At 35.7% G+C, this 20,730-nt stretch overlaps 1 protein-coding gene across 5 annotated transcripts in view; it reads right to left on the bottom strand.

Moving 5' to 3' along the window:
- The window catches only part of GALC (galactosylceramidase), a 66,838-nt gene that overhangs the window by 32,250 nt on the left and 13,858 nt on the right, over positions 1-20,730 (bottom strand). For all 5 annotated transcript variants that reach the window (XR_014809003.1, XM_021098103.2, NM_001243631.1 and 2 more), the window contains 3 exon segments: positions 19,091-19,129; positions 9,339-9,469; positions 780-935 (listed from right to left, as the gene is read on the bottom strand). Coding sequence is in view for 4 of the 5 variants with exons in the window: in XM_021098103.2 (XP_020953762.1) it covers positions 780-935; positions 9,339-9,469; positions 19,091-19,129 (326 nt within the window). In the remaining variant the exon portion in view is untranslated.

The raw sequence follows: 20,730 nt of genomic DNA on the forward strand, positions 1-20,730 counted from the left end.
CTCTGATGAAGTAAGTCATCCAGAATACCTGCTAGAACCTCAAAATACTTTCTGGACCTTTACTCTAAGATAATGCATGACAGTCTATCTACTTATAAGGCCCTTACCCTAAAACAACTTGTGACCCCTTAAGGGCAAATATTTTCTGACTCAAATCAGAATCAATCCTGACAGGCAACTTTTAACAGCCTGTGGCTTTTTTTTTTTTTTTTTGTCTTTTTTTTTGCCATTTCTTGGGCTGCTCCTGTAGCATATGGAGGTTCCCAGGCTAGGGGTCTAATCGGAGCTGTAGCCACTGACCTACGCCAGAGCCACAGCAAGGCGGGATCCAAGCCGCATCTGCGACCTACACCACAGCTCACGGCAACGCCGGATCGTTAACTCACTGAGCAAGGCCAGGGATTGAACCCGCAACCTCATGGTTACTAGTCGGGTTCGTTAACCACTGCGCCACGACGGGAACTCTGCTTTTTGTTTTTAATGTGCTTCTGACTCTCTCTTCCTCAGAACACTCTTTTAGGGTTCCTGGAATCTGTATCTCCCGAATTACAGTTCTTAAGACTCCAAATAAGCTCTATTATTATTGGCAGTTTTTTGCATATTTTTTGGTTGACACAGTTTAGGTATAGATATAGATATAGATGAAGGAAATAAAGCAAATATTTACGATTATTGAATTGAGGTTATGAGATTATGGTAGTCCATTGTACTTTTTTCTACATATTGTATTTTAGAATTTTTTTCAAAATAAAAACCTTTAAAAGTTTCTAATAACTTACGAAGTCATGTAGCCATTGATGTAATTTTGATTCAATATGCGGCCCCAGCAGCCTGCACCCACATCATTATTCAAAGTGCTAAAATCTTCAGAAGACCAAAGCTTCTTCTCAGTCAACCTAGCATCCTTTACTGTACGGGTCCCAGGATAATGAGCTCTAGAAAAGAAAGGGAGGGAGGAGATGTGAAAAGGTCAGAACATGGCACTTATATCTATTTATTGGGGGAATAAAAACATATGTCTTCTCTAAGGCTTTCTGTATTAAAACACCAGGTAGCTTCCAGGTGGATGTCAGACTGACTATAAGCTTCTGTTTCCCATCCCTACATTTCAGGATGCCCTTAGAATGAGATAAACCTATAAAAACACACAGAATGGGAAGGCAGGTCATCAATGGATGAGAAATTTCTTTCTGGAAAGCATAAAATGGAGGAAAGGATGCAGACAGATGGAGGCGGCAGAGGAAGCCTGGAATACTCCAAGAGATGAATGAGGTGGAGACAGGACTCAGACTTCCTGGGGTTAGTAGAGAGGCTGGACAGTAGGAAGAAAGGAGTAAGGCGGAAGCCAAAAATAAGACTAATGAGTCCATCAGATAAAGTAGTATCTCCTCCCCTGTTCCCATGCGTAGCAGATTAAAAAAGAAAGCATTTATTCCCAAGCAAAAACAAAAAACAATAGAACAAAGACAACAAAAATCCACAGAGAACTCTACCTTGAATAAAAAGAATAAACTACATAGGGAAAACTAGAATTTTCCCCAGAGCAGTGATGGTTCTCAACTTAGGTGATTCTGCCTAGTGGACAAGGCAGGGCAGGATTTGCTTCTAGAATCGAGAGGGTAGATTCCAGAGATGTTACTAAACATCCTACTATATGCACAACAGGTCCCCACAGCAAAGAATTATCCAGTGAAAACATCAATAGTGCAGAAGTTGAAAAACTCTGCCCCAGAGTAATGAACCCCTCCCTGTTCCAGCATTTGAGAGGAGTCAGTCAGCTCAAATATAAATGTATATTTATTGCTCCAAGAGTAAAATACTGCCATAATGATGACTGTGGACATGACTGATTATTGAGTATAAAAATAATTAAGAAATTTCAAATGTGAAATAGAAAACAGACTTGACAGTATCAGAATTAGAGAGCATACAGAGGTCCCGTCATGGCTCAGCAGAAACGAATCCGACTAGCATCCATGAGGATGCGGGTTCAATCCCTGTCCTCACTCAGTGGGTGAAGGATCTGGCATTGCCGTGAGCTGTGGTATAGGTCACAGACACAGCTCAGATCCCGCCTTGCTGTGGCTGTGGTGTAGGCCAGAGGCTACAGCTCTGATTTGACCCCAGCCTGGAAACTTCCACATGGCCATAAGAAGCAAAAAAAAAAAAAAGAATTATGAAGAGAGCATATGAACCAAATAACTTTATGAACAAGAGTGTATACTTTTTAGGCCAATAACTATTTACAAAAATAACAAACTATTTGTTATTTAGCAATAATATAGGCAGAATAACAGAGAGTAGAGTATACCATAATTCTAATCTTTGTGGTTTGGTGTAGTAATAGTCATAATATTACAAGAATGATTATGAAGACCTATTTTAGTTTTTAGTTATTTAATTCCATTTAGGTCATGCATCTTTTAATTAAAAAAATCCTATTTGGGAATTCATTGTACTAATAAAGATTAATTAAGGTACGACATCAATATAGCATTCCAGTATTCCATGAAGAAGAAAATAATATATAATAAAGAATATAAAAGGAAGAATTAGAGAAAAATGAGATTTTGTTTAATCACCAAACTGTTAAAAATGGGCATCTATGCAGTACTGTAAATATACACTACAGAGACCATGAGAGCAAGCCAGCACCTGATAGGGTTAAGAAATTATTGTCCTGGTACTATAACTCCCACCTTGGAAAATCTGACCACCAATCTGTATAATTATATAATTTTAATAAACTTTTACATTTTAGATTTATTCTCATATTCCAGAATTTCATTCTCTGATCATGATATTTGGCTTTGACATCTCAAGCAAATCTTAACATTAAGACTCATCTAGTTGTCACTCAGCCAAATGTATATTTGGTGTGTCTCTGGTTAAAAATACTTGTATAAAAAATAATAGCCTGGAAAATAATATGCTATTACGTTACCAGTGATCTCTAGATACTAAGATTATAAGTAAATTCTAATCTATATGGTTTTCTACATTTCCCAAATTTCCCATAATGAATATGCATCATTTTTAAAATGAGAATAAGTATCTCTTTTAAAGCTATAGAAATAGGTATGATATCCCTCATTCGGAAAACAATGAAACTTAAGTTCCCTGGTGGCTCAGCAGGTTAAGGATCCAGCATTGTCACTGCAGTGGTTTGAGTCACTGCTGTGGCACAGGTTTGACCCCTAACCCAAGAACATCCACATGCCATGAGTGTGGCAAATAAAGAAAAGAAGAAGAAAAATATGAAACTGTTATATTTTAAACCTGACTTAGTTGAGAAAAGAAGTGCAGAACTGATGCTAATATCCAGGTCTCTCCCAAAATATAAAGGTTCTTTAAGAATATAATTTTTTAAATCAGGCAAAACATCTCCAGCATTTCATGGCATGATTTTTCAAACTTTAAAGGAAAAAATTAAGATCACCAAAAGTAAACCAAAGTTTATCCAAACAGAAAACCATAAAAGAAAAATAGAATTTATGGACAAGCAGCCCAGTTTCTGAAACTACCCAATACTCGCCCTAAAACCAAATAGACCAACCTGATGACAGAAAGTAAAAACTCATAGTCAATATCCTCATCAAAATTAGGTGACATGGAATCCACAGGAGTCTTACAGCATCAGGACTGGCTAGGATCAGCAGAATCCTGGAATACGGAAACACGTACCAGCCCAAAGGAGCACACCCTACCCTGAGTGTAAGTACGGAGAACAACTGGCAAAAGTGAGAATGTCTTCACGGGCTTGAAACCGGGGCCGAGTGTCAAAAACAGTACATTTACTAAGACATCAACTATAATACTGTGACAGTTTAAACCTGATTTGTCTGATAGAAATATAATGTTAGCTATACATGTATTTTTAAACCTTCCATTAGCTACATTTTTAAAAAGCAAAAGAGAAATTTTAATGATATATTTTGTTTAACCCAATATATCCAAAATATTATCATTCAACGTTCAATCAAAATAAAAAGTTATCAATAACTTACATTTTAATTTTATGTCTTTAAAATACGGTGTGTATTTTACACTACAACATACCTAAATTCAGACTAGCCATATTTCAAGTGCTCCATTAAACACATGTGGCTATTGGCTACCATCTTGGACCATACAAACTTAAACCCTTAACTATTTCTGAAATAGGTAGTAAGGAATCCTTTCTGGAGCGGTTGATCCTCACCATGAGAATAAGCTGCTTGCATTAGAATCCAAATTGAATAAGACAAGAACATTTAGGGTGAGGGGGAGACAACATTTAGACAGTAGAGAGAATGAGGCCCAGAGGAAGCAGACCCCAGAATGTACTGTAACTGCAAAACAAAAATCTGCAGGTATAGCACAGGCCAAGCACAACACTGATGGGGCAGGAGGTATACTCTTTCTATGGAGGTGGAAGCCACTGAATAAATATCTCCTGAACAAAATTCCATTGTACCTCAGTAGCAGATTGGAAACAATCCAAAAGATCTTTAACAAAGAATAGATGGATAAATTGTTACAGTCCTACAACTGAATGTGAAACAGCAATTAAAATGAACCATTATACACCTGGCAACATGGGTCAAGCTCATAAATATAGTGTTGACCAAAATAATACTTTAAGATGTCATTTTTTATAAATTTTTTTTTTTGTCTTTTTAGGGCTGCACCCTAACACCTGGAAGTTCCCAGGCTAGGGGCCGAATCCCAGCTGCAGCTGCCAGCCCCCACCACAGCCACAGTAATGCGAGATCCAAGCCATGTCTTTGACCAGGCTCACGGTAACACCCGATCCTTAACCCACTGAGCAAGGCCAGAGATCAAACCCGCATCCTCATGTATACTAGTTGAGTTCATTACAGCTGAGCCATGACAGTAATGCCTAAATAGTTTTTAAACAGGAAATATTAGTCTGTGATGACAGAGGTCAGATTAGTAGTTGCATCTGTGGCAAAAGGAGAGGTTAATAATTAGAAAGATTACCAAGGGGAGAGCTTCATGGATAATGATAATTTTCTATTTCTTGACCTGGGTGGTAGCCATATAGGTATGTTCACTTTGTGATAATTCACTAAGCTATACTTTTATGATCTCATATATGTATGTATATGTGTGTCTGTATGTTATACTTCAGTAATAATTTTTAAGGAAATGAAATTATTAGACAACAGAGGTATATAAAACCAAAATAAGAAAATTATAAAATAATAATTTTAAAAAGAAAAAACATTTTAGAAATGAAGATTAGAGTAGAAGGAACACTGACTAGACACTGCAAAATTCAATAAAGGAAATATAAGATATTAAGAATAAAATTATGGAAAAGCAACCAGAACTAAAGAAATAAAAAAAGATTTGAGAGAAATACAGAATAAAGGAAATATGCAAAAGAGATACGATATATGTAACTGGGTCTTTTACAAAGAAAACAAAGTAATGGAGCAGTATAATTATTTTAATTAAAATTTAAGTAGAACTTAAATACGAAGATACTTAAATACAGGCGTTCCCATCGTGGCGCGCAGTGGAAACAAATCTGACTAGGAACCATGAGGTTGTGGGTTCGATCCCTGGCCTTGCTCAGTGGGTTAAGGATCCGGCGTTGCTGTGAGCTGTGGTGTAGGCCAGCAGCTATAGCTCCAATTAGACCCCTAGCCTGGGAACCTCCATATGCCACAGGTGCAGCCCTAAAAAGAAAAAAAAGAAGCTACTTAAATACAGATAATGAAAGGGCACACTAGATACCGGGAAAAATAGTGTAAAACTACCAGACTCTAAAGATAAGGAGAAGTATTTTTCGAACATACAGGAATTATTCCACATCATTTATAAGGAAAATAAAATAAGTCTGGAGTCAGAATTCTCAACAGCAAGAGACTGGATATATGTCTATGTACAACTGAATCACTATGTTGTACAGCAGAAATTATCACAATATTGTAAATCAACTATACTTCAATAAAACTTTAAAAAAATGAAAAAAATTCTCAACAGCAACATTTTACATAAGTAATGAACAGAGCAAATGTTATGATATTCAAGGATTAAGAAAATGTGAGTTAAGAATTTTATATATCCAACCAAACTGTCATTCAAGTACAAAGGCCACAGATGTACAGTAATAAACATATAAAAGACTAAGAAATATTGTTTACATTAGCACTTCTTGAGAAATATAGTAGATATTAAGCTTCTGACACTCAAGGAACTAAGGCAAACACTTCAGCCAAATATATATATTTAGTCTTTTTAGGGCTGCACCCCTGGCATATCGAAGTTCCCAGGCTAGGCGTCTAATCAGAGCTATAGCCCCTGGCCTATGCCACAGCCACAGCAATGCCAGATCCAAGCCGAGTCTGCAAACTACACTGCACATAGCTCAAGGCAATGACAGATCCTTAACCCCTTGAGCAAAGCCCAGGGATCAAACCCACATTCTCATGGATACTGGTTGGGTTCATTTCTGCTGAGCCACAACGGGAACTCCAAGCATTGAATATACTTAAAGGTAGAGCCAGATTAAAAGAAAGGGTAATTAAATCATATATAAATATCATACACTCTGATAAGGTGTAACTAGTAGAGCTGACACAACATAAATGGAGAAAAGAAGGTGAAGTGTACACTAGGTGTGCAAATTAGCTGGGAGTAAAAGATTACAACTTGCAGCTGATAAATCAAGGTAGTACAAGCTTAAGCTCTTGAAAGAATACAAAGATTAAGAAACTCTAGTCATTAAAGTTCCATTGCAGAAGAGAGAAAAAGAAGTTACGAAATAATTTTAATATTAATTGTAGTAAATCAATAAACGATGTCTAAATAGAAAACCAAGAGTATTAGTATAAAGCAGATCTCAACTTCAACACTATTGACATTTTGGCTGGGTAATTCCTTTGTTATGGGGGAGTTATCTCGTGTATTGGAAGATGTTTAGAAGCAATTCTGGCCTTTACCCACCAGATTCCAATAGCACCTACACCAATGACAATCAAAAATATTTTCAATCATTGCCAAATGCCCTGTAGGAGGCGAACATAACCCCAGTTGAGAACCAATGGTACAAAAGTATAATCAATAGAATCAAACCTTGCTAAAGAACAAAAAAGTCACCACCTCCTCTAAAAAAAGCAAAGAAATCAAATCACATAGCAAAAGATTTTGTTTGTGTTAGAAATCATTAAACAATAAGAGTCCAACAGAAAATAAAACCCTCAGTTACATCAATAAATATAAATGAGTTTAACTCACTTACTAAAATATGAATATTTTTATAGCAAAATCTAAATCTATGGAATATACAGCAACATACGTAAAACAAAATGACCTCCAAAGGTAAAGAATAAAAGTATAGGCAAAGATATATTAGGGAGACACGAATGAAAAAGAAAGCAGAATTCTCTTAGTCACATGCAAGGCAAAATTCAACAAAGCATAATATGAGACAAAGAATGACAATGTATAATGATAACAGCTACAAACCATAATGAAGATAAAATATTATTAACACCTATGTACCAAATAACACAGCAACAACTTTCATACAGCAGAAGCTGCATGAGATTGGAAGAAGAAATAGAAACTCACTAATAAGAGGAAACTAACACTCTTGGTAACCTTGGATAGTTCAAGTAAACAAAATCATTAGAATACAGAATACCTAAACAATGCAACTGGTAGATACACAGTAAGATAATATACACTCAATTCCTATACCCTGATAGAAAATACACACTAATATAAGATAAAAAGAAGACCTTGGGATATTTTGTTTAAAAAAATTCAATAATACATTCAGCACTAAATAACCACAACGCAATAAAATTATAAAATAATGATGACAAGATAGGCCCAGTGAGATAGAATTAAAGTAGTGTCCAGAGGAGAATTCATTGCATGAGATACCCACATCAATAAAGATAAAATAATTTAAATACCCCAACTTCTTCATGAAGATACAGTAAAACTCATTCTTTCATATATATTTTTTCCTAGCCAAATATAATTAAGATCAACAACTTTTTCCCCTCAAGATTTGAACTATTTATAAAAGTTTTAACAATAAAGGCAAAAAATATTTTAATTTATACATATGAAACATTTAAATTATTTTACTTTTCTTGCCAACAATAAGCCTAAATCTAATCTAATCATGGCTCTATCAATTTCCAACACGAAAGAGGATAGATGAGCATGTTAAATTTAACTACAAGGATGAAATCAGTAAAATCCAGACTATGAGAAGCTTTACAGGACAAATGATCTAGTTTCTTCCACAAATGAAAGGAGAAAAAAAGAGATGGAGCAGAACCAAAAAATTAGAAGACAGATATCAACTAACCACAATGTATACATCTAAACTGGATCCAGACTGAAGCAAATAAAACTATAAAATAACAGATATTTGATAATATCAAGAAATTATCACATTTTTAGATGTAATAATGGTATTGTTATGGTAAAAGTTTTTCATCTTTAGAGATGTAAAGGTAAAATTTGTATTTAATACAAATAATACAATGTCTTGGATTTGCTTCAAAATAATGTGGGCTTGAAGAAGAGAGGAATGGATAAACATGAGGATGGAGAATCAGCCATAGATTCAAAGTTATGGAAGTTGAGAGATGGGAACATGAATATCCACCATATTATTCTGCCTACTTTTGTGTATGATCAAAAATCCCCATAAAGAAAAAATATACAGATCAAGCAGAGTCCTCACACTGAATAAAGAACAAGTTCCACACGCAAATATGTACTCTGTTTTTCAAATGTTTATATATGTTATCATGATAGATACAATTCAAATTCACTTTTAAAAAAAATACTGCTGGCACCCAGTGAGGTCAAGGCCCAGAGGCTAAAAGGCAGAATTAGACTAAGGAGTAGGGTCAAAGCCATCTTGCAAAGGATATGTGACAAAACTCATGGTCAATGATCATACCATACCACGTATATAAGTGTTCATGAGAGAGCTTCCAAGCACAGAAGTCTGAGAGTTAAAAACTAATTTCACAACACCACCTTTATAATTTCTAAAATATAAATACTACCCTCCCTTAATCTAAACCATTACATGTTTTATTATTCCAAACATTAACACAGTATTTTAAAAATTACTAGTAATTATATTGTCATAGAATGATCCCAAAATACTTACATTTCAAAGAAAAAGAAATGAAATAGAATTTATACATGCTTTAATTTATTTGAGTAAATATAAGAAAGGTACCTTCTGAAAATACAATCAAATGGGGAGAAGCAAGCAAAAACAAAAGCACAGTCAACAGCCACAGCAGGCAACCAGAAACTGTTAGTTTTGAAAGTAAATCATCCCTTACCCTATCACATCAATCGCCTTCATGAGTTCAGAGTCAAGCAGCATAGAAGCAGAAATGGGCTCCCAGAGATTATCACTTGCTATGATTTTCACTTGCTGGAGACCTTGATAGTTCAGCATTCTTCTTAACACCTTCAGAGAGATAAGCAGAACACAGGAAAGGTTACAAATGAGTTTTCAGCTGTTGAATTACAACCAAGAGAGCTAAAGTGTCTTCAAAACTCAGCATCTTGGATAATAATGTCAAAATTATTTCTCAAAAGAAATGTATCTCCTGTTGTCAGGGGGGAAGAAAAAGAATTATCACTAAGATAACCTACTTCATGGGAATGTAAATAGAAAAATAAAATGCAAGAGGTAAAAACATTTTAGAGGGACTTTCCCTCAGAAATTATGTTTAGCCATAGAAAATTTGGGAGAGAGGGCGAATATTTTTTAAAAAATCAGAATAGTACTAGTCCTAAGTGGAAGAATGGATAGAAAAGCAAAAACCTTCAATCTTCTGTCTACAAGAAACTCACCTTAGGGCAAAGGACAAATGTAGATTGAAAGTGAGGGGATGGGAAAAGATACTTCATTCCAATGGACAATACAGGAAAGCAGGAGTTGCAATACTCATATCGACAAAATAGACTTTAAAATGAAGGCCATAAAGAAAGACAAAGAAGGACACTATTTAATGGTAAAAGGACCATTCAAGAAGAGGAAATTACAAACTTCAATATCTCTCTCTCCCTCTCTCTCTCTCTCTCTCTATATATATATACACCCCCATATAGGGGCACCCAGATGCCTACAACAAATACTAACAGACATAAAAGAATAAATTTATGGGAATACAATTATAGTATAAGACTTTAACACCCCACTCACATCAATGGAGAGATCCTCTAGATAGAAAATCAGTAAGGCCACAGAGATTCTAAATGACACAATAGAAAAGTTAGACTTAATCAACACTTTCAGGACATTACATCCAAAAAAAATCAGAATATACATTCTTCTCAAGTGAGCATGGAACATTCTCAAGAATTGACCACATACTGGGGCACAAAGCTAACTTCAACAAATTTAAGAGCATAGAAATTATTTCAAGTATCTTCTCTGATCACAATGGCATGAAAAAAGAAATCAACCACAGGAAAAGAAATGACAAAACAATGACTACATGGAGACCAAACAATATGCTACTAAAAAAACCAATGGGTCAATGAAGGAACTCAAGAAGGAAATTAAAAAATACCTTGAGACAAATGATAATGAAGACACAACCACTCAAAATTTATGGGATGCCACAAAAGCAGTGCTCAAAGGGAAATTCATAGCAATACAGGCCTTCCTCAAGAAAGAAGAAAAATCTCAAATTGATAACTTAACCCACCACCTAAATGAATGAGAAAAAGAACAAATAAAACCTAAAGTCAGCAGAAGGAAGGAAGTCACAAAGATCAGAGAGAAAATCTGTAAAATAGAGATTAAAAAAAATAGGACATAAAATCAATAAAACCAAGAGCTGGTTCTTTGAAAAGGTAAACAAAATTGACAAACTCCAGCCAGACTCACCAAGAAGAGGGGAGAAAAAAACCCAAATAAAGAAAATAAGAAATTAAAAAGGAGAAGTCATAACGGATACTACAGAAATACAAAAATCCATGAGAGAATACTATGAACAACTGTATGCCAACAAATTTGACAACCTAGAAGAAATGGACAACTTTCTAGAGACTTACAGCCTGGAAAAACTGAATCAAGAAGAAACAGATCAACTGAACAGACCGATCACTAGAAATGAAATTGAATATGTCATAAAAACACTCCCTACAAATAAAAGTCCAGGACCAGATCGCTTCACAGGTGAATTCTACCAAACATACAAAGAGGAACTTATAACAAACCTCCTTAAACTTTTTAAAAAGGTTGAAGAAGAAGGAACACTCCCAAAGAAACTCTATGACACCACTATCACTCTAATTCCAAAACCAGACATAGATGCCACCAAAAAAGAAAACTATAGGCCAATATCTTTGAGGAATATATACAAAAAATTCTCAATAAAATTTTATCAAACTGAATCAAACAACACATAAAAAAGATCATACACCACAACCAGCTGGGATTCATCCCAGGTTCACAAAGATGGTTCAATATATGCAAATCAATCAATGTCATATATCACATTAACAAAAGAAAAGTGGGTATAGAGGGAACATACCTTAACATAGTAAAAGCCATTTATGACAAACCCACAACAAATATAATACTCAATGGAGAAAAGCTGAAAGCCTTCCCACTAAAATCTGGAACAAGACAAGGATATCCACTCTAACCAATGCTATTCAACATAGTACTGGAAGTCCTAGCCACAGCAAGCAGACAAACAAAAGAAATAAAAGGCATCCAAATAGGAAGAGGTAAAATTGTCACTGTATGCAGATGAAGTGATACTATATACAGAAAACCCCAAGGACTCAACCCAAAAACTACTTGAACTAATCAACAAATTCAGCAAGGTAGAGGATATAAGATTAACATTCAGAAATCACTTGAATTCTGTATACTAACAATGAAATATTAGAAGAGGAATACAAAAATACAATACCTTTTAAAACTGCACCCCCCAAAAAATCAAATACCTGGGAATACAACTGACCTAGGTAAAAGACTTAATATGCTGAGAACTATAAAATATTAATCAAGGAAATTAAAGAAAAGGTAAAGAAATGGAAAGATATCCCATGCTCCTGGGGTGGAAAAATTAACATTGTAAAAATGGCCATACTACCCAAAGCAACCTACAGATTCAATGCAATCCCTATCAAATTACCCATGACATTTTTCACAGAACTAGAACTAACAACCCAAAAATTTATATGGAACCACAAAAGACCCAGAAGTGCCAAAGCAATCCTGAGGGACAAAAACCAAGCAGGAGGCATAACTCCCCCAGACTTCAGGCAATACTACAAAGCCACAGTCATCAAGACAGTATGGTACTGGTACCAAAACAGACAGACAGACCAGTGGAACAGCAGAGAGAACCCAGAAACAAACCCAGACACCTACAGCCAATTACTCTTGGACAAAGGAGGCAAGAACATAAAATGGGGAAAAGACAGTCTTTTCAGCAAGCCTTGCTGGGAAAACTGGACAGCCACACATAAATCAATGAAACTGGAACACACCCTCACACCCTGCACAAAAATACACTCAAAATGGCTGAAAGACTTAAATATAAGACAAGAAAGACACCATCAAACTCCTAGAAGAGAACATAGGCAAAACATTCTCTGACAGCAACCTTACAAATGTTTTCCTAGGTCAGTCTCCCAAGGCAACAGAAATAAAAGCAAAAATAAACCAATGAGACCTCATCAAACGGACAAGCTTTTGCACAGCAAAGGAAACCATTAAAAAAAAAAAAAAAAAAGACTACTTACAGAATGGGAGAAAATAGTTTCAAATTATGCAGCTGACAAGGCCTTAATCTCTAAAATATACAAACAGCTTACACAACTCAACAGCAAAAAAGCCAAAAACCCAATGGAAAAATGGGCAAAAGACCTGAATAGACATCTCTCCAAAGAAGATACATGGATGGCCAACAAGCACATGAAAAAATGCTCAACATCACTGATTATTAGAGAAATGCAAATCAAAACTACCACGAGATACCACCTCATACCAGTCAGAATGGCCATCATCAATAAATCAACAAATAACAAATGCTGGAGCAGGTGTGGAGAAAAGGGAACCCTCCTGCACTATTGGTGGGAATGTAAGCTGGTACAACCATTATGGAGAATGGTATGGAGGTACCTTAGAAAACTACAGATAGAACTACCATATGACCCAGCAACCCCACTCTTGGGCATATAAAAGACACATGCACCCTCATGTTCACTGCAGCACTATTCACAATAGCCAAGACGTGGAAATGACCCAAATGTCCATTGACAGATGATTAGATTAGGAAGATGTGGTGTATATATACACAATGGAATACTACTCAGCCATAAAAGGAACAAAATAATGCCATCTGCAGCAACATGGATGGAACTAGAGACTCTCATATTGAGTGAAGTCAGAAAGAGAAAGACGAATACCATAAGATATTACTTATATCTGGAATCTAATATATGATACAAATGAACCTTTCCACAGAAGAGAAAATCATGGACTTGGAGAAGAGACTTGTGGTTGCCAAGGGGGAAGGGGAGGGAGTGGGGTGGATTGGGAGCTTGGGGTTAATAATGCAGGCTATTGCCTTTGGAATGCATTAGCAACAAGATCCTGCTGTTGAAACTATGTCTGGAAACTATATCTGGTCACTTATGATGGAGCATGATAATGTAAGAAAAAAGAATGTAAGCATGTATGTGTAACTGGGTCACCATGCTGTACAGTAGAAAGTGGACAGAACACTAAACTGGCTAAAATGGAAATAAATAAATAAATAAATACAATGAGAAATTCTAGTGAAGAAAAAAAAAAAAAAGAAAACCATAAAGACTCCACATTAAAAAAACTACTAGAACTGATAAATGAATTTAGCAAAGTAGCAGGACATAAGATCAACATACAGAAATCAGTGGCATTTCTTTACACTAACAATGAAATATTATAAATTTTTTTAAAAATCCTTTTTAAAATTGCATCAAAAAATAAATAAAATACTTAGGAATAAACCTGATCAAGGAGGTGAAAAACTTATATGCTGAGAACTATAAAACAGTGATAAAGGAAACTGAAGATGATCCAAAGAAATGGAAATATACCCCAGGCTCTTGAATTGGAAGAATTAATATTGCTAAAATGGCCATACCACCCAAAGCAATCTACAGATTTAATGGGATCCCTATCAAATTACTTATGACATTTTTCACAGAACTAGAACAAATAATCCCGAAACTTATATGAAATCATAAAAGAACCAGGATTGCCAAAGCAACCCTGAGGAAAAAGAACAAACCTCATATAACTCTCTGAGATACAGATAATACTACAAAGGTAGAGTACTCAAAACAGTATTGGCACAAAAAAAAAAAAAAAAAAAAAAAAAAAGATACATGGATCAACAGAACAGAATAGAGAGCCCAGAAATAAACCCACACACCTGTGTCAATTAATATTCAACAAAGGAATCAAGAATATACAATGGAGAAAAGACAGTCTCTTAAGAAAGTGGTGCTGGGAAAGTTGAACAGCTGCATGTAAACCAATGAAACTAGAACACACGCTCACATGACACACAAAAAATAAATTCAAAATGGCTTAAAGACTTAAATATTAAGATATGACAGTATAAAATTCCTAGAAGTGGAAAACTCCTAGAATGGCAAAACATTCTCTGACATAAATCTGACTAATGTTTTCTTAGGTCAGTCTCCCAAAGTAACAGAAATAAAAGCAAAAATAAACAAATATGACCTAATCAAACTTATAAGCTTCTGCAAAGGAAAGGAAACCATAAACAAAACAATAAAACAACCTACATACTGGAAGAAAATATTTGCAAATGATGCAACCAAAAAGGGCTTAATTTCCAAAATATAAAACAGCTCACACAACTCAATAACAACAACAACAAATAACCCAATCGAAAAATGGGCAGAAGATTTAAATAGACATGCTCTGAAGAAAACATACAGATAGCCAAGAAGCACTTGAAAAGATGTTCAGCATCGGTACTCATTAGAGAAATGCAAATTAAAACTATAGTGAGGTATCATTTAACACTAGTCAGAATAGCCATCATTTAAAAGTCTACTAAATAACAAGTGCTGGAGAAGGTGTAGATAAAAGGGAACCCTCCTATACTGTTGGTGGTCATGTAAATTGGTTCAGTAGTGGACAACAGTATGGAGGTTCCTTAAAAAATTAAATAGAGTTGCCATATGATTCAGCAATCCCAATCCTGGGCATATATTCGGACAAAACTATAATTTGAAAAGATATATGCACCCCAATGTTCACAGCAGCACTACTGACAATAGCTCAGACATGCTAAGACATGGAAGCAACCTAAATGTCCATCAACAGATAAATGGATAAAGGAGATTCGGTAGATATATGCAGTGAAATATAAATCAGCCATAAAAAAAGAATGAAATAAGGCTACTTGCAGCAACATGGACTGACCTAGAGATTACCATACCAAGAGAAGTAAGTCAGAAAGAGAAAGATAAATACCATACAACATCACTTATATGTGGAATCTAAAATATGATATGAATGAACTTATTTATGAAACAGAAACAGACTCACAGAATAGAAAACAAACTTATGGTTACCAAAGGGAAAAGGGGACAGGGGAGGGATAAAGTAGGAGTTTGCAATTAGCAGATACAAACTACCATGCACGAAAGAGATAAACAATAAGGTCTTACCTATAGCACAGGGAACTATATTCAATATCCTGTGATAAATCACAATGGGAAATAATGTGTGTGTGTGTGTGTGTGTGTAACTGAATTACTTTGCTGTACATAAGAAACTAACACAACACTGTAGATCAACTATACTTCAATTTTTTTAAAAAGGAGACCAATTTTGAGTTTTATCACCCTGAAGTTCTTTCTTATTCTTACAGAAAGGAGGGGGAACAACTTACTCACATTTGTATTTAGCACTATGGATACATCTGGTTTTTCTAGTGCTACTCTTTGACCATCACCGCTAAGACTGCTTACTTTTTATTATGGTATATTCAAATAACATTCCAAAATATACAAGCCTATATGCTGTGTTTTATAAATAAGTTGCCATCCCCAAGTCAGTATGAATAGTAGCATTCTTTGAGCAAACTTTTATCTATTATTTCAAATGTTTCCACTATGGAACCCTTTCTTAAAAAAAAAAAAAAAATCTTAGAAAGATTTATTTAAAGATAAATGAAAAGGAAGCTGTTCTGATTAAACTGAATGAGGGTCTAGAGACTCACACATCCACTTCCATCCACCAAATCTCAGATCCTAGATGGAATTTTCCAGACACAATTTAAAAACTATATCTCTAAAAACCAGAGTAAATCATAAATACAATGTAAAGAGCAAAAATAGACTTAAAAGAAGAAATAGCCTTGCCATCTTTACATAAATTGCTTGTTCGTATTGTTTTCCTTCATACTCTTAAAAACAAATCTTTATTAGTTCCAGGAGCCACCTTACTATACCATATGGAATATATATTCATTAAGCTTATCAAACCTGAGCACTTTCATTCATTTGCCATTATTGAACTCTTTCCAATAGGCATTTCAAAAAATAGGACACAGATTCGAATAAAATCTTGCTACAAAAATGGCATGTGCAAACCAAAAGCTTTTATTTCCTGAGATATCGCAGGTTGGAAGAAAAGGAAACGAAGTCTGATCTGTTTAAAACACTGTTAATGAGTCTTTGAAGAGCAATGACTCTTTCAAATCAGGTAAGCTGAATTAGAATGTAATGGAATCAGCAACAGAACTTTAAAAGTTTAAAAAAAATTTTTAATTAAAAAAAAAAAAACCACCTTAGTTGCAGATTATTAGTTTAAAAGAAAAAAGAAGCCAGATTCTAATGCTTCCTTCAAAGGAAATGAACACAGCTAGAAAGAGATGCATGTACAATGCCAAGGGGGAAAAATTGTGAAATATAAAATATGGGAAAATAAAAGTTCATCACTGCAGCAACACCATCCACCTGACTATAGAGTTGCACAGTACACAGGCACCAACTTGGCTTCTGCTCTATCCTCGGGCTGCTCTCATCAGACCTGTACTCATAGCAATCACAACATTCCACTAACAGCTTCAATCTTACACCAGCTCCACTGCCTCACTGCCCACCACCATGCTCTCACCACTTCCCTAGACATTCACTGGTCATGTCTGCAGCCTGGAGCAGACTTTGAGTCACCTGGCTCTGGCTGCATTCAGTCCTCCAAATCTATGCCCTCTTCTCCCCACAACCAGTGATGAAATTGTGTCGCTCCTCCAGTGAATATATTGGCCCACTGATGGCTCAGTGCCCCCCACCCCCGTCTTTCTCCACTTCTCTTCCTCCACGTCCCTTTACCTCTCAATCGTCACTTCTTCCCAATGGCATGCCCCTGCCTTAGCGACCTGGGGGGTTCTAGCCATCCCATCTTAAAGACTCCAACCATACATCGCCTCTTCCAGTAGACATCCCTAATCCACTCAGGCAGAGGGGTCCCCTCCTCTCTGCACCTTCTGACCACCCTGTATGTACATTATTCTGCTAGAGAAATTATGGTTGACAGTTTAGTTGTCCATATGGGGCTTTATTTATTTATTTTTTTTTTTTGGTCTTTTGTCTTTTTGTTGTTGTTGTTGTTGTTGCTATTTCTTGGGCCGCTCCCACGGCATATGGAGGTTCCCAGGCTAGGGGTGGAATCAGAGCTGTAGCCACCGGCCTACGCCAGAGCCACAGCAACGCGGGATCCGAGCCGCGTCTGCAACCTACACCACAGCTCACGGCAACGCCGGATCGTTAACCCACTGAGCAAGGGCAGGGACCAAACCCGCAACCTCATGGTTCCTAGTCGGATTCCTTAACCACTGCGCCACGACGGGAACTCCCCCATATGGGGCTTTAAAGCCCCCAAATGTAACTCCTTTTGTGCAAAAACAGTATTTTTATCTTGTATCACAAGCATGTATGCAATGCCTGGAAAACTAAGTGAGTAAAAGCTTCTTGGTTGCCTGAATGAATAAATAAATGAAAGAAATGTAGCAGATATGACCTGCTTAAAAATATAAGTAACTCTATTTAAAGAAAAAAAAAATTAAACCAAATCACAAAAATTGCATTTGTTAGAGAAAAGACACATAAAACAAGACAAATAGAACTAAAAAGTAAACTAGAGAATATCTCCACCTGAAGAGCTAAACTGCCATTTGTTTTCCAATGACAGAAGGGGTGATTACTTCTAGATTTTCCTTTCCTGGGAAATAGCAATAAAAGTTACCTCATAAGGGAGGTAATAAGAATGTAAATAGAGTTCTCCTTGTGGCTCAGCAGAAACGAATCCAACCAGAATCCATGAAGATCTGGGTTCGATCCCTGGCCTCACTCAGTGGGTTAACAACCTGGTGTTGGTGTGAGCTGTGGTGTGGGTCACAGACACAGCTCAGATCTGGGGTTGCTGTGGCTGTGGTGTAGGCTGGCAGCTATAGCTCCAATTTGATCCCTAGCCTGGGAACTTCCATACGCCTCAGGTGTGGCCCTAAAAAGCAAAATAATAATAATAATAAAAAGAATTTAAATTGAGATAAGTATTTAGAGAAAGTGACTCAAAAAAATAACAAATGTTAGTTGCTACCTATTTGCCAATCACAAACATAAACGTATTTCAATAACAGGCATTCCAAAGAAAACAAGAATAAGACTATACACCATAAATTTTGACATATGATAATGAAAGAAAAAAGCTATGTTTCATGAGGTCCTAAAGGCCTAAAATGATAATATGCTTTTTATAATGATCACCACAATTCCACAAATATTGAATTTTTAAATAGGAAAATTCAATACAACTTTTTAGACAAAGGCAATTGAGGGTTAGAGGGAATTACACATGCTTTAATCAGGAATATAAATATTATTAGCTATTGCTTGAATTTTATGTCACAACTAGAAAACAAATAAACGTGCTGTAAAAAAATACAGTGTTCCTAGGACTTATTTCCATATAACCATAAAGGTATTATTCACTAACATCTTAAAGATAAAAAGATTTTAAAGTTGTACAGACCTTGATATAATTGGCGTCAAATGCCCTCTCATTCCAAATCTGCAAAAGAGAAAGTCAAAAAATGAGAATTGAAAGTTTTTGTGTCAGAAAGTAAATATTATCAAGACGCCTCTTCTCTCATCATCTTTTGTATCACCCTAAAAGCCATTTTTCTTACTTTATGGAATATCCTGTTATTGAATATATAGATATTTATATGATATCTTAATTGAAATATTATTTTTAAAAATCTTAAAATATTTGGTGGATATTTTTCAAAAAGTCACTTATTCCAAAGATTTCTAAAAATGGAATATCTATTCATTCATTCCACAAAGACTGACAAGGTATTATATGCCAAGAACTATAACAGGCCCTGGAGATTGATGTAATAATTCTTACAAGATCCCGACACACACACACACACACACACACACACAAGCCAAGTATTAATAAGGACACTGCACAGGAGTAGTATGTTTAGCACACACAGAGAATCACAACAAAGTGCTACATGACAAATGCAAACTCAATGAAGACAGATAAAAGGAACATGCATAAATCTCTTAGGCCTAGAATCTCGAAGCATGAGGCTTTAGAGCTGAAAGAGAACTATGGCTTTCATTCTGTAGTTGAGAAAACTGTTAACTGAGATGGGCCTAGCCTCTAGCTACTCTTGTCACTCTAGTGATGACAGCAAAGTATTCTTACCAAGGAAACTCCTCACCACAGTCTGTGATTACCAAGAGTCTAAAGGAGATGTAAATCATCCATTATTTACCAGGAACAGTTTCTAAATAGGACTTTACCATAACAAATGCTATTAGACCCAAACCTACATTTAGTCTTACTGTGGGTTAAAAATACCCTGATATCTAAGAAAGTTCTCAAACACAACAAACGAATTTTCAGTTATAATCTGGAGAAGGATAACAAAAACAACTATATTCTTGCTTCTGGTTTCCTGCAGCCACTGGCTCATTCTCATGTCCTGTGACACGGTATTTTATCTGTTCACTGTCAACCTCTCTCACTGAACTCTCCAGGAGCTTGTTAATCGTGGTATCCCTAAAACATAACAGTCACAATGCCTGCAACACAGGAGAAGCTCAATAATTGCATGCTGATTGCATGAAAACTTTTAAAATCAGTTTTGACAGATGGCATATTAACAAGCAAAAGTGTATAGACACCCACTATGCTTGTGTGTGAGGCTCTCTGGAGTATAACGAAGGGTGAGGCATGCCTCCAGTCTACCAACAGACCAGCTAGAAACACAAAATACTATGTTTTACATTTTTTTAATCATTAAAAGTTGTTGATAATCATTTACAACAAGGAAGTCAAATTTCTGCCAATCTGCCAAATCTAGCCTGCCATTTGTATTTTGGCCTGCCTGAAAGCTAAAAATAGATTTTACAGTTTTAAGTGGTTACATTTTAAATGGTTATATAATTACCTACATAGTATCCTTAATATTCCCTTTTGACCCACAAAACCTAAAATATTAACTCTCTGGCCCTTTAAGAAAGTTTGCCACCCTCTGGCTCAGGACCTTAGAAGTCTCATGGAGCAAAATGAGATTACTCATCAAACTGAATAGTAAACACAGTATTGTTGTTAGAACTAGAGAAACTAGAGGAAGCTTGCAAGAAGGAGGA

The sequence above is a fragment of the Sus scrofa genome, chromosome 7 (assembly GCF_054392235.1).
Source record: "Sus scrofa isolate SSC_HxYL_T2T_F1_AM1 chromosome 7, Sscrofa_HxYL_maternal_Yorkshire_Landrace_v2.0, whole genome shotgun sequence".
In the NCBI taxonomy this organism is placed as follows: Eukaryota; Metazoa; Chordata; class Mammalia; order Artiodactyla; family Suidae; genus Sus; species Sus scrofa.